General features: G+C 37.0%; 4 protein-coding genes and 1 pseudogene across 5 annotated transcripts in view; 3 read left to right on the top strand and 2 right to left on the bottom strand.

The window, feature by feature from the left end:
- Positions 1–14,245, bottom strand: part of LOC120116680 (calcium-transporting ATPase 1, endoplasmic reticulum-type-like) — a 34,521-nt gene that overhangs the window by 17,432 nt on the left and 2,844 nt on the right. Inside the window, exons 6-9 of one of the 2 annotated variants that reach the window (XM_039137101.1) lie at positions 13,853–14,230; positions 13,445–13,554; positions 13,014–13,242; positions 12,354–12,938 (exon numbers count right to left, since the gene is read on the bottom strand). In XM_039137101.1, the coding sequence (XP_038993032.1) occupies positions 12,354–12,938; positions 13,014–13,242; positions 13,445–13,554; positions 13,853–14,230 (1,302 nt within the window). Of the gene's footprint in view, positions 1–12,307; positions 12,939–13,013; positions 13,243–13,444; positions 13,555–13,852; positions 14,231–14,245 lie in introns of those variants that run through there. The other variant, XM_039137100.1, reaches the window with a different exon arrangement.
- On the top strand, positions 181–1,154 carry LOC120116701. Its single transcript, XM_039137110.1, has 3 exons — positions 181–654; positions 748–921; positions 1,068–1,154. Exons 1-3 carry the CDS (start codon positions 295–297, stop codon positions 1,152–1,154), a joined length of 621 nt encoding a protein of 206 aa, XP_038993041.1. The 5' UTR covers positions 181–294.
- On the bottom strand, positions 3,133–6,116 carry LOC120116681 (annotated as a pseudogene).
- LOC120116700 (histone H4-like) lies at positions 6,233–6,979 on the top strand. Its single transcript, XM_039137109.1, has 2 exons — positions 6,233–6,242; positions 6,419–6,979. Exons 1-2 carry the CDS (start codon positions 6,233–6,235, stop codon positions 6,859–6,861), a joined length of 453 nt encoding a protein of 150 aa, XP_038993040.1. The 3' UTR covers positions 6,862–6,979.
- LOC120116698 (zinc finger BED domain-containing protein RICESLEEPER 2-like) lies at positions 8,953–10,273 on the top strand. The gene is made up of 3 exons (XM_039137108.1): positions 8,953–9,683; positions 9,770–9,954; positions 10,005–10,273. Exons 1-3 carry the CDS (start codon positions 8,953–8,955, stop codon positions 10,271–10,273), a joined length of 1,185 nt encoding a protein of 394 aa, XP_038993039.1.

Raw genomic sequence — 14,245 nt, 5'->3', positions numbered from 1 at the left:
TCATGCAAGAGAGAGGTAGAGCCGGGCACTAATCAAGTTAAAAAAAACATATAATTATATTCATAAGAGTCAATGCCGAACCCAATAAAGCTGACGTCACCTTCACTGTTAGCATAATCAAGCTCCCATGGCGTTGTTATAAATAACAGCTTTGCAGGCTTGCAGCTTCTGCTCTCTCCATCTCCTCTCCTTTCTTCATCTCCTTAGGCCATTAAGAAGAAATTAAAATATTTTGAGATAATAAAAAAAACTCAAAATTAAGTCAATTATAGATACTTCGCGCTCCCACGCTCTATGTTCGGACACCCAACAATCCCACGCTCCTCCTCCGAGGTTCTCAGCGACACCCTGTCGTCTCACGACTTCATGACGTCACCATTAAATTTCCCGTTATGTCCACCAACTCAACTCACTGTGACCGAGTCATACGACTTGTTGAGCGGCAGCGGCAGCAGCAGCAGTGGAAGTTACAACTCGCCGAGTTCGCTACTGAGTTGCTGCACTCAGAAACAGAGCTTCATGCAGAGGAGCGTCAGCAGCCATTCCCTTCAAAACAACGGTCTCTATTGTCACTTTGCTTCAAGACTTAACGAGTTTATTGACTCAGATTCCGTGCCGGTGAGAAGAGCTTTTAGCACCGGTTATCTGGACCAGGTAATTAGTTTATGATAGCCAGATGAAAGCGCAAATTAACCCTTTAAAACATGATTTTGATTTAAATTGAATTTGGTTTATGGATGGGGATAGGAGTGGCAGAGTGGTCGCCGGAGGTCGGAGAGCCCGTTGTCTAATGAGAGTAATGCGAATGCCATAATTGAAGGAATGAGCAGAGCTCACCGCTACACTCCTGAGGAAAAGAAAGGAAGGATTGAGAGATACCGATCCAAAAGAAACCTTAGGAACTTCACCAAGAAGATCAAGGTATTAACTCTTCATTATATAATTATGTTTCATTACTTCTCCCTTATTTTTCACCTTCACTTTATTATATTATCATGAAAATGAACTACTTTTGCCACGTTCATGTTACATGCACTCATCTTATATTCTCAGTTCACGCATGGCAGACAGCAGGCCAAGAGTCCGAGGACGTTTTGCAAGAAATGAAGAAATTGAAAAGAATGTTCCTCAAGTTGAATGGGGCCACCATGTAGGTGGAGAGAAGATCATGAAGAAGATGAGAATTGGACTTATGTTCTTGATTCACTCACGGCAAATATGATTATTCCTTAGTTAAAATGGATCAACAGTTGCCATTCTCCGATATATTAGTGTGAAACATTTAAGAATTTAACTTGTTTTCCTTAAATAGTCTTTGGTTGGTGTTGTAATGTTAAATCTGTTTCAGCTTTAAATAGGTGGTGTTTGTATATATGAACGATAACAGTGTTCATTAATCATTTTGATAATATGGAATTCCATGGCTTCCCTTGCCTGAGCTTTATAAATTAGTAATAGAATATATTTATTTGACATTTCATTCGAATCTAAGTAATATATCAAAAGATAAATACACCAGTCACCACAAAAGAAGAAAAAGAAAACAGGTGAATGAACTGATATTTTTCAGTGCTCTAGTTAATCACGAAATACACCAAGGATAGAGACAATTTCAGGTGCAGCTTACATGTTCCCATTGGAGAAAACTATTTCATTTTGACTATAAATATGAGATAAATGATCTTTTAAAGATTTTTCCTTCTTTGAGAAACCCTCCTAGTAACTGGAAAAAAAAATCTCCAGGAAGAATCCCAATCTGAAAAGGAATACATAAAAAGAAACACTATTGACTTCATTCCTATAGCTCAACAAAATGATTTGGGGTCTTTTTGCAGGCATTTTTCTAGAGTGTTTCTTTTGGGGTTTTTTTCAACCTTACCAATATATTTTGATGTAATCAGAAAGCAGAGAAAAAGTAATATAAAATATGATATGGTTTGTTTTGCTAATCATTTTCATAACTCGTGTTGGTTGATAATGATGGGCTTTGATGTGGCTTATGAGAATCTGAACATAGATGTCTTTAGTTAAAGGCTAGTACTCTTTTTGAAGGCAGCAGAGGGCGGCGATTTTATTTTGTTTGTCGGGCCCTGGAAGCGGCTGTGGTTTGCCCACTAAGTTTGTGGATGTGACCTTTGCATTAGGAAAGGACGTTGAAAATATAAAGTTACTAAGAATAATCCAAGGCTTCCATTATCATTTATCCAAAGTATAATAAACAATAAAACAAGTAGTATAAAACTCCCAGGCATTTCTCTTTATTTCCCCTTCAGATTCATGGTTGTCACTAGAGTATATTCTTTGAATATACGTGAATGGACAATAATCTTAGTAAAGAACGCTAAAAAGGAGGAACATCGGAATTTTTGGGGATTGCAGATTGGAGGGAAAAGTGATGTGGGGTGCTCTCTTTTTAAAGTTTCTTAAAGCCTAAATCCTCGCATACAGTTTTTTTTTTTCCTTTCAAAGTAACGCCCATCGGGTTTGGGATCAAAATCCCATCAGTTCTCATTGTCTTTGAAAATTAAAAACTGGGTTCAGATAGGTAAGTTGTATAATGCCAGGAAAACGAGGCCAATACAGTGAAATCCCATGCGCTTGGGAAGAAGCTAGCCACCTCAATCATGATGGTATGAATTGATTTCGAGTCTAGGCAGTGATAATTAGCCGCTTTTTGGACATAAACTGCCACATTCAATAACTGATGTTTAGTGTTCACATTATCAAGAAGCTAAAATAATCAGTGGCACCACGACATGAGTAGCTCAAATTTGGAGCTAATATGGGTTCCCCTCTCTCTTTGAATGGAAATCGGAGAGTCGTTTGCTCAATGCAAACTGGGTAGCCTTTCATCTTCACTGAATGATTTAGCAATGCGATGCGATAATGTGCAACATGAAACATATTTGAAGAAGTGGATCTCCAAAATACTGTTTAAAAATTGAAATCATATAAAAAATCAGAAATCAAAATTCAAATCCATATATACAGGTTTGACGCCCATTCTTACAAATGGCAGGATTCAATTCACCCCCCTTCAAATGGGCACTCGATTATAGGCAATAGCCATAATTATATTTGATTTCCTTCCTTTTTTTTCATATGTGGAATTCATAGTTTAATGTTTTATCCAATCAAAATTAGAAATTTCCGGCTATTTGGATTACAATAGTCTATAAACAAAATTTTAGGAGTTGAACCATGTAATCGTATAATTTAACATTCTGTCATCTTCACCCTGCGCTCTGATTTTTTAGCTTTTTTCCTCTTGAAAGATACATGACATAAGCTAAGCCGTAAAGGAAATGTGGGTGCTCGACGAGGATTCCTATGTCTTCTTGATTTTCCTGCATTTCATAGGCAACTTCATGTCAGATACGGAGAAGCAAAGCATGTTGATTGTGGGGAAAAAAGAGGCCACGCAAACACAGAAACCAAAAGCCATCTTACTTTCATATATTGATATTAATACCTGATATTCGCTGAACTAAAGTAAGATCTTTAGTTTTGCTACCATCTTCTCCATGCCCTTTCAATTCCAGTGCCACATCTCGAACCTCATCAGTTATGGAAGAAGAGATGCCTGATTCAAGATCTTTCATTTTGCCATCGCCTTCTGCAAGCTTTTGCTCTTCCACCAAGACTGGGTTTTCATGGTTTGCAACCATGGAGTCATTTTTAACTCTCATCTCATTGTCAGACTGCTGAAGTGAAATTTGATCAGCAGTACCTGCATCATCTTCAGAAGTCCTCACTGATATCCTTTCTGAAATGTTTTCAAGCAAAGACATATTATTCAAGGACAATGACGTATTTTCCTGGTCTTCCAGATCCATATCAACTGCAACATCATCCACCTTAATAGTCTCTGCACCTAAATCTACATGAGAAACTTCAGAACTATTACACTCCCCACCCTGCGTAGGAGGTAAACTATTGTTTTCAGATGGAGGAGAAATCTCCGAAGCAGCTGCATCCACTTCAATGTCCACGGCAGATGTCTGATGGGATATGGCATTCGCATTTGTTATTACAGCATTTACACCGTTGCTCACATTCTCATCCAGCAACACCACATTTTGTTCAATGCCCTTTTCTGGGAACAGACCGTGGTTTTGGTTTTCAGTTTCAACAGAGGCAAATCCTAAATCTGAGGCTTGGTAAGTCTCTAGTTCTTCATCAGTTGCGACTGTGTTAGTTATCACTTCCTCAGAACCTGTAGAAGTTTTTGTAGCATTACTTGCAAGGTCTACCTCTTGAGAATCACGAAATACAGAGGTTAGATGTTTTGAACATGTATTATCTAATGCAACATCACCTCTTTTAGGAAGAAGGCATTGCTTGAAGGAATTTTCAGACACCTGATTATTTTTAACAGATAACTCAATTGGATCAGTAAAGCTTTTGACCTCTGTAGGTGACTGGAAGGAAGCCTCAGTTCCGGATATCAAATCCTTAACTTGGAAGCTATGAGATGGCCTCTTGTCAATAATAGAATCAAAATCAATGGCTTTCACAGTTCTAGATACGCTATTGGAGGCAGAGAAAGACTTTGCCATGTCATCCAGCAATAAATCGCCTTCACCACTAGATATGGGATCCCACTTAAGCCAGTCTGCAGACCAAGGTGTTTCAGAGTCAGATGGCTGACTAGATGACACTGCTTCAACTCTGATAATCTCCTTGAAAAAGTGCTTTCTTCTCAAAGCTTTAGTCAAAAGACTCCTGAAAGAGGAAACAATAGGAGTTCTACACAGAATGAAACATTAACTACAACCCTAAAAACGATAAAGTTTTGCGAGTTAGCATACCTACAATTTTTGGAAATAGCTGCTTTTGCTCGTTCCATAGAGAGGCCAAGCAAAGATGCTAAGTTTGCAACATCATTTGGCCCTCTAACTTCACAAACAGAAGGCGCAGCACTAGAAAAAATGATATTTTTTCCTCGAGTCCAATCCAGCAGCAGCTGGGAGACAGTATGCTTCAGATATATAGTTCACATTGACAACATCCAAAATTTATTTTTTAGCAACGGGCTAAAACACATCTGTGATGAACAACCAAAATTGCATCTTATAAAGCAACTAAATAACCATAACCCAAAATCCCTATTTATCATAGTTGACCGCATTTCATCTTCTATGAATTTATATTTTAGTAACGGGCTAAAACACATGAATTATAAGAAAAGATCGTAAAATCCAAAATTTCAGGGAAAAAGTTGCAACAAGTTTTGGATTCCTCACCTTAGCGTTGGATATCATTTGCCTCCTTTGATGAACGTCCACAACAAGACCATAATACGTAATTTCAAAAAAAATCCCACGCTGTGAGACCCCAAAATAAAAAGAAATTATCCATTAAAACAAATCAATATTTCTATATTGAAGGGATATAGAAATCAAGTCTATAGCAAACCTTAATAGCAGCTTTAATCATGGGCAATTTCAATCGAAACGGCAACTTATCTGAGAAATCAATTGAAATTATATCCACCTATATCAAAAACAAAAATAAAAGATTAAAACACGCATCCCAACTGTCATTAGATTAAAATTCGAATTAATTAACGACCTCGGATTTTTCGCATGCATGGTCAAATGCATTTTGGTTCAACGGCCTAACGGCAATAATGTCATACGTCTTCAATACCGGATTTCTGGAATTTAAAGCTTGTGACTGCGACGCAGTGTCGATGCAGATGGTGAGGCGCGTGTACTGGCGGAAAGGAGAGGAGCGAGGGACTCCGAGGAGGTCTCGGTGGAAGTTTACGCAAGAGGAGAGAAAAGGGGCGATATTGAGGAGAGAGGAGAGACTGAGGAGAGGGGTCGAACAACGGTCGCGATCAGACATGACCGCCCCTTATCGTACGGTTGTAAGCGATTCCCGTATAACCCAGTTCCATCGCTTTGATCACGATTTTAATGCGGGTGGATTTTGCGGCGGTGTTCGCCTTGTTGGCCGGCGTGGAATCGGCGTACGGAATATTAAGATCAAAAAACCCCATAAGCTCTTAGACAGAGATTAAAAGGTAAGGGTTTTGAGGGGACTTTAATGGTGTAGGGTATAAAGATGAAGACGATGAGGGATTTGCGGCTTTGGGTTTTTTTCTTTATGAAGAAACAAAACGACGACGTATAAAGCTTAATAAATAATTACACTTGGATCATATCGATATAATGGGCCCAAAAACGACGATGAGGGCTTACTTGTTGGGCTGACAATTAGCAAAATGGCGGCTGGTTGACGCTCGAAAAAAACCGACCTCGAGTTTTCATTTTTCAGCTCACAAAAGAAACACAACCCATAAGACGCGCTTCAAAATAGCCGCTAAAACAATCGACGTCAGCGATCCGCGTCGATGCTTGTCCTCATCTCAACTCTCAGTTATGTCTTAATCAACGGCCATAATCCATAGTTAAAACACATCACGGATCACTATCCCTAACAACATCTTCCATAAATACCCCATCATTTGGTCTGAATCCGTACTCAAATCCACTCTCTAAAATCAGTCTAAGCTATCAAAACAAGTTCAAAATTCGGAGATGTCGGGAAGAGGGAAAGGGAGGCAAGGGATTGGGCAAGGGAGGAGCAAAGCGCCATCGTAAGGTCCTCCGAGATAACATCCAGGGTATCACGAAGCCGGCAATTCGGCGCTTGGCTCGTCGAGGAGGAGTCAAGCGTATCAGCGGTCTAATCTATGAGGAAACCCGTGGAGTTTTGAAGATCTTCTTGGAGAACGTGATTCGTGATGCAGTTACCTACACCGAACATGCGAGGAGGAAGACTGTGACTGCCATGGATGTGGTGTATGCACTGAAGAGGCAGGGTAGGACTTTGTATGGATTTGGTGGTTAAATGACTTGGGAATTGGAGGGCTTTCGGGGATTCGATGCCATTTCATCAAGAATGTATGAACTTAGGATTAGGGTTAGGGCTTGTATTGGGATTACTGGAAATTTGACTTGTTTTACTTTGAAATTATGAATCTTGTTGGTCTTTCGTTTGGGTTCTTAATTATTTAAATACTTTGAACTGGAATTTTCTGGAACCACCAATCTCTCGTTAAATCGATATTATTGTGGATTTCGAGAGTTGATATGACATGTGGATTCTTTCCGTGGTTAATGTTATATATTGATTGAAGAGTAAATATTATCTGATCAAACGTTTTCCAATCTCATCCGTGGAGTTTGAGCTGTCTGTGGGCGACCCATGCATGTTGTTGAATTGATTAGAACTATAACTAAGGGCTTGGAATCGTTACTGTTCCATGTTTTCCGATTGTTTTTCCTTTTTCTTTTTTTGGATCTGACTGAGATAATAAAATAATAAAACAATTGAGTGGATGAGAATAAGGATGGCAGATGTACAGTTTCGTATCTGTTTAATTGGAGCGGAGATTAATATAATTTTAACGGTTAATGGGTAGGTTTGGATTTAGAAAATTGTATTCGTCGTGGGTAATGGGTTTGAGACATTATCCGTCTAACATTTGTCCGTCCTATTCATCTGCCCCATCCGTCCGTCTAGTTAAATATTTATTAAATTTTGGATATTATAAATTTAGGTCTAATTTTACATACTAATTTATAAATTTTAATATTGTATAAGATATAACTTATAATTTGACTAAATATTAGAGATGAGTTAAGTTTATGCATAATTTTTCCTTTTTAAACCTCTCATTAATCATTATTTATTGTACCGATCTTTTAAACTCCTGATCTCCACTTTCCAGCTCAGGTATGTTTCTTTCTTTTATTTAAATTTAATTTTTTTAAGAGCCATTATTGGCATCTTCAAAAACAACATTTTTCTGAATTCTACGTATTTTTCAGTTTCATAGGCACTCATTGATAATTTATCTTATGTTTTAGGGTTTTCGAGTTTTAACTCTTACCAAACTTTACTTTTTTTGTTTATAGTCTTCTATGAAAAATATTTATGCACTTTCAGAGTTTGATATCTTCTTTATTTCTCTCCACAGTTTTTGAGAGATGAAATTATTTTATTCTTTAAAGTTTTACCTTTTGGAGTTGAAAGCTTCAACTTTTATGCTTCTTTTAGATGTGAATTTTGATGTTTGCACATGGTAGTTGGTTGTTTTCTTTAAGCCAAAAGCCTTGGTATGAGATTGGGATTTCAATTGAAACTCAATGTAAAGCTTGTAATAAACATGGCTTCCAGTAAAATTAAAGTATTAGACTTTAAGTCGGTTGTTGTATAGCTAATACATCTTTATTGTGCTCTAGGATTCGGTAGCCTTAAGCTTCTTTGATTTTGAAAATGAAAGGGGGACAAGGAACCCGATAGTACTTATGACAATTTATTTTATGAACTTTTAGTTGCTTGTTAATTAATTACTTCAGTAGTCATTTCGTTTTAAGCTCCTCTATATTTCGTTTTAAGAGTTTAATTTTTATTTGCTCGTATTGATTTTTAATTATTTTTTAGATTCATCTCAATATTTGTTTTAAGCTTAATTTCTTAATGTTCTACAAATCAGTATCTTGTCACTGAGCACCCACATTTTAGGCCAACAGAGTCAGATCGTTCTTTAATTACTGAGTTTCCTGGTCCTTCCATTCTTTAACTGCCGAAGAAAAACAATGAAAGCATCAAGGGAGTTGTCATGGATCTTCTAACTGGAGAAAGTGCTTAAATTATTATGGATGATGGCTCTTGGCTTTTTATTATTTATAAACAAATAAAGTGTATATCTAAACCTTGTCATTGTGAACTGATGCTTTGTGTTTTTAGTTTCGGGGTGCTTTAAGCCTGCTTTGTCATCTCTTAAGTTATAGTAATATTTTGCAAATAACGGGCTGTAAACATTTTGCTGTTAATATTTTGTTGTCTTTTGTCTGTTTGTGGCTGTGTGATTAATATGTGTTTTATGTATCTTATATAACATATTTTATTGTAATTGTAATTACAAAATACATAATGACAAACAAAAATGAGCAACACAATACTACAACCACCTCATCACCATCAATCTCAAAGTCAACCACTACAGCAAGTTCTATCCCAATTTCTGACTGTGGTGACAAAAGTCCAAAACAAACCGATGATGCAGATCCTATGGTCATTCCTTTAACTTCGAGGCATACATCAACAACTTGGACTCACTTTACAAGAAAACGAGTTGGGAAGGAAATAAAAGTTGAATGCAACTACTGCAATAAGCAACTTACTGGAGGACCAAGAGCGGGGACAAGTCACTTAACCGAGCATGCAAATAAATGTGTCAAAAGAAAATGTTTAAATATTCAACAAACAAGGCTATTTGGAACACAAGCTAAAGATGGTGGTTCGAATGACACTCTTTCTTTGGCACCATATGAATTCCGCCAACATAAAGGGAGAAAAGACTTGGCAGAAATGGTCATTTTGCATGAATACCCTCTTACCATTGTTGAGCATTATGGCTTTAGGAAGTACTCCAATACACTTCAACCAAGCTTTAAAGTTCTGCTTCGTAATACAACCAATAAAGATATCATGCAAAGATATGAGACTGAAAAAGAGGGCATAAGTGCATTGTTGATAAAAACAAATAGTATGATCGCCTTGACCACTGACATGTGGACCTCAAGCAATCAAAGAAAGAGATACATGGCTGTCACAGCACACTTTATTGACAATGGATGGAAACTCCAAAGTCGAACACTTAGGTAATATTATTTTAGAAGTTTGTTCCTTTATGAAGTTTCACTTTCCTTTATTTCATGTGTTAATGCATGTCACATTAATAAGATAGGTTTTTGTATGTCCCGACACCTCACATGGTTGAGGTTCTTACTGAACATTTGAAAGAATGCATCCACTCCTGGAATATTGATATCAGGTTGTCTTCTATAACTGTGGATAATTGCACAACTAATGATGCTATGATTGATACTTTGCGTCAAGAGTTTCCTTATGGCTCGCTAATGTTGCATGGATGTTTTTTCATATGCGTTGTTGTGCTCATATACTTAATTTGATTGTTCAAGATGGGTTGAGTGCTGTGATAAAAAATGGTCTTGATAGAATTAGGGATATTGTTGCCTTTTGGACTGCTTCAGATAAAAGAAACCAAAAATTTGAACAAGTAGCTAAGCAAGTGGTTCCTGAATGTACAAAAAAGTTACAACTTGATTACAAGACTAGGTGGAATTCGACCTATGACATGCTTATGGTTGCTTTAAATTATAAGGAGGTATTTGTTATCTTGAGTGGTCGTGAAAGTTTGTTTAAGAATCTGCCACTTAATGAAGATTGACAAAAGGTGGAGAAAATTTGTGAATTATTGGAAGTGTTTAACGATATTAGACTTGTATTTTCTGCCTTAAATATCCCACGGCAAACAATTATTTTCCATGTATTTGTGGGCTTAGAATAACAATGTCGAATTGACTTTCATTGCCTTGTGATTATATAAGAAAGATGGTGCTAGTAATGTTGGAGAAGTACAACAAGTATTGGGCTGATATTAATGGTCTTATGGGCGTGGCCACTATACTTGATCCGAGGTTCAAGCTGAAATTGATTCGTTTCTATTTTGAAAAACAATTATGACGCGTTTACTGTTCAAGCTGAGATTGATAGAATTGAAGGTATTCTACATGAATTGGTGGATGAGTATGGATTTAGAAATGGTAAGAACTAAGCAAGTAAGAGCAAAACCAAATCTGTTGGTTTTTTCAATACCAAAGGCAAAGGAACAATGTTGAACGAGTTTGCTGAATTTGTAGAGAAAAATAATAATGCAATTTCAGAAAAATCAGATTTGGACAGGTACTTAGAAACTGCTAACATACCATTTGTTGATGATTTTGATATTCTTAACTGGTGGAAAACAAATGGAAATAGTTATCCAACTCTCCAACAAATAACAAAGGATATTTTGAGCATTCCTGTCTCCACTGTCCCATCGGAATCTGCATTCAGTATAGGTGGAAGAGTAATTGGCCCTTATCGTAGTCGACTACTTCCGGAGACGATTGAAGAATTAATGTGTGCTCAGAATTGGCTTTGGGCTGATATTAAAGGTAATATTATTATTTAGTTTATATTAGTTGTCAAACTGTGCTTAATTATCTTAGTAAAGTTTAGTTACTAACTTATATTAGTTTTACTTTATATTATATATGTAGGTTGTAGTGAATTTAAATTGAGCGCTCTCAATTGGAGGAAATAGAGAATGATGATTGTAATACTGGAGTATCAGATGTCACAAGTATTGCTTGAAATTTGAGAATGTTGTGCCAAAGAATAAAAATATTATGTGTTTGTCATTTATGTTTCTAGGCTTTAATTATGTCTTTTATTATGGTGTTTTATGAGAATGATGATTGTAATACTATAGTATCAGATGTCACAAGTATTGCCTGAAATTTTAGAATGTTGTGCCAAAGAACAAAAACATTATGTGTTTGCCATTTATGTTTCTAGACTTTAATTATATTTTATTATGGTGTTTTATGTACTTTAAGATCTATATTAACACTTAACTCAGATAATCCTTACTTTATTTTATTATGTTTCTTAATGGACGTGTTTGTTTTATGTTTGTTGCTTATGTATAACTTAAGTTTGCTGTCAGGCAGGTCTAGCCGGGTATGTCTCTAGTTGGGTAGTGGGTGTGGGGATGAATTTGAGAATGTACCCGCGTGGACGGGTGTGGATTTAAAATTTTTTACCTATCATGGGTGGTGGGCGGGTGGTAGATTGAAAAATATTAGGGGGGTATGGGGATGGATGAGGGGGTATCCGCACCCGACCTACCCGTTTTCATCTCTAGATGGAACCAGTTTCAATGCAACCATAATTCTTAGTAATTATAATTTGATTTTAAAGCCAAATCTAGTTTTTATGCAGCTTATTTCAACACATACAATTTTCCAGGTTTATTTAAATCGATGCATGTATTTATATTTTGATTTCCACGTATACTATTTTGTATTTATATTATTTTGGTTTGACGAATTTAGACAAATATTTTTTAAAATGTAATATAATTAACCGTAAGTGCTAAGTTGAATTGAAAATTTTAGGTATCAATTTAAATCAATAAATTAAATTTAGGTGCTTCATTGAAAAAATTATAAATTGAATAATGGAAAAGCTAAGTAAAAAAAAACTAAATTATACAAAAAGAAGTTCTAACTATAAAATTGGATCTAGAAATTAAGTTCAGGCATTAAAATACATGTTCATCCTATTTAAGACAAGTCCTTTTCAGTAGAATTAGGGAAAGAAAATCAGCAATAAAGTTTCACTTGAATTTTATCCACCAAGGAGAGAAACTGAATTTATGGGAAAATGACGTGAGATTAAAAGCAACTGAAATACAATTGTAATCACTCAGCTTTCTGCTTTGATGTTTTGGTTGGAGCAGCATAGCGCAACCCGGTAGTACGTCTGCCAATGAATTTGAGAACCTCGTCAATTAGAATTACCGGGAAAGCAACAGCTATTACCAGGAGCCATTCGTTGAGGCTGAGGGGAACAATCCCAAACACTTGAGCAAGGAATGGCACGTAGAGAATCAAAAAGTGTAGGCCAAATGACACTGACATGGCTAAAAGGAGCCATGGATTCACCCAAGGAGGCATTGTCAACAAGCTTCCATCTTCAGAGAGTGCATTAAGTGAGTTGAACATTTCAATGGCAACCAAGACTGATAGGGAAAGTGTTGATGCTTTGATTTTTCCCGTCTTAAAGTAATCGCAAGGGTCTCTATCGAATTTGAACTCTTGGGGACCTGCTGTGAATGGTGACACTGTGAAATTGTTCCAAGAGGAGCAATGATCCCAGTTGGCAAGTTGGGAGTAGGTAACAAGACTATGGCCGTCTCCACTCAGATTAATGCCCATGAAGGAGTTCTGAGTGTACCATATGATGAATACCCCGACCGTAGCTATCCCAACATACATCCCAATCACCTGCACCAATGAAGGAATTTGATAAATTCACGTAAAGCAGTCAAGGGCATGAAAAAGGAGTTTCCTACTGGTTACCAGGTAGCGGAATAAAATCCAAGCAGTGATTAATGAATCATCACTTCTTCTGGGAGGCTTTTTCATTATATCTTTGTCTGGAGGATTGAAACCTAGAGCAGTTGCTGGAGGTCCATCGGTAACAAGATTAACCCAGAGAAGCTGAACAGGGATCATGCCTTCCGGAATACCCAAAGCAGCTGTCAAAAATATAGAAACAACCTCACCAATATTGGAGGAGATCATGTACCTGCAATTAGGAGTAAAGAAGAACAGATGAAGATAAAAATAACAAAAATGTTCCATTTCAAATATAGCTCGACAAGGTGCAGCTTTTTCATAAGAGGTTGAGCTCAATGCAATTTGCTACTTTTCAGTAAAACCAGCAGCAGAAATGCATGAAGATATGCAGCAAAACTGTCAGTTCATTATCACGTAATAATAATAATGACCTTATGAAAGCCTTCATGTTGTTATAAATGGATCTGCCCTCACCAACTGCAGCAACTATAGTGCTGAAGTTATCATCTGCTAAGACCATGTCAGAGGCCTCCTTTGCAACCTGGAAAGAATCGAGCAGTGAATGGAGAGGAATGGGATTGAATAAAAAAATAATGCATCCATGAATGATGTTTGGAGCTATACATACGGCGTATGCTTTCATTTGGAGCTAATAACATAAATCATTCTGAACTATTAGGCAAAATGGTACTTCACAAGAATAGTACATAATGTACAGAAACAAAACAGGGCACGAAGCATAAAATGATAACACATAAAAAGATAGAGATAATCATATGGACACCATGATGTCATCCACCAATTATACAAAAATAAATAGAGAAAAGGATGTCGGGTACCTCTGTCCCAGCAATGCCCATTGCTATTCCAATATCAGCCAACTTCAACGCAGGAGCATCATTAACTCCATCTCCAGTCATTGCAACCACTTCATCATCCTCCTTCAGCAACCTCACTATTTCTTGCTTGTGCCTTGGCTCAGCCCGAGAAAATAAGAGGCCCCCACTCTGTCTCAGGTGATTTTTCTGATCAGGATAATCCATAAACTCCCTTCCAGTTAAACTTCTTGAACTGATATCTTCATTCAATCCAAATACACCAATTTCACGACAAATAGCTTCTGCTGTGTTCTTGTTGTCTCCTGTGATGACCATAACACGGATCCCAGCTGCTTTGCAGTCCTCAATTGCCTGATGAACCTCTTTCCGAGGAGGATCCTTGATGGTTTGTTC

The sequence above is a fragment of the Hibiscus syriacus genome, unplaced genomic scaffold (genome assembly GCF_006381635.1).
Source record: "Hibiscus syriacus cultivar Baekdansim isolate YM2019G1 unplaced genomic scaffold, ASM638163v2 tig00110302_pilon, whole genome shotgun sequence".
Taxonomy (NCBI): domain Eukaryota; kingdom Viridiplantae; phylum Streptophyta; class Magnoliopsida; order Malvales; family Malvaceae; genus Hibiscus; species Hibiscus syriacus.
This window is presented reverse-complemented; position numbering and strand designations above follow the sequence as displayed.

Bases quoted from the DNA above. Each gene is read 5' to 3' on its own strand.
- LOC120116701 (XM_039137110.1), top strand. From the start codon at position 295: ATGTTCGGACACCCAACAATCCCACGCTCCTCCTCCGAGGTTCTCAGC. The intron at 655-747 runs GTAATTAGTTTA...GGATGGGGATAG, and splicing joins GCACCGGTTATCTGGACCAG to GAGTGGCAGAGTGGTCGCCG. The intron at 922-1,067 runs GTATTAACTCTT...CACGCATGGCAG, and splicing joins ACTTCACCAAGAAGATCAAG to ACAGCAGGCCAAGAGTCCGA.
- LOC120116698 (XM_039137108.1), top strand. From the start codon at position 8,953: ATGACAAACAAAAATGAGCAACACAATACTACAACCACCTCATCACCA. The intron at 9,684-9,769 runs GTAATATTATTT...TTAATAAGATAG, and splicing joins CTCCAAAGTCGAACACTTAG to GTTTTTGTATGTCCCGACAC. The intron at 9,955-10,004 runs GTTTTTTCATAT...TGATTGTTCAAG, and splicing joins CTCGCTAATGTTGCATGGAT to ATGGGTTGAGTGCTGTGATA.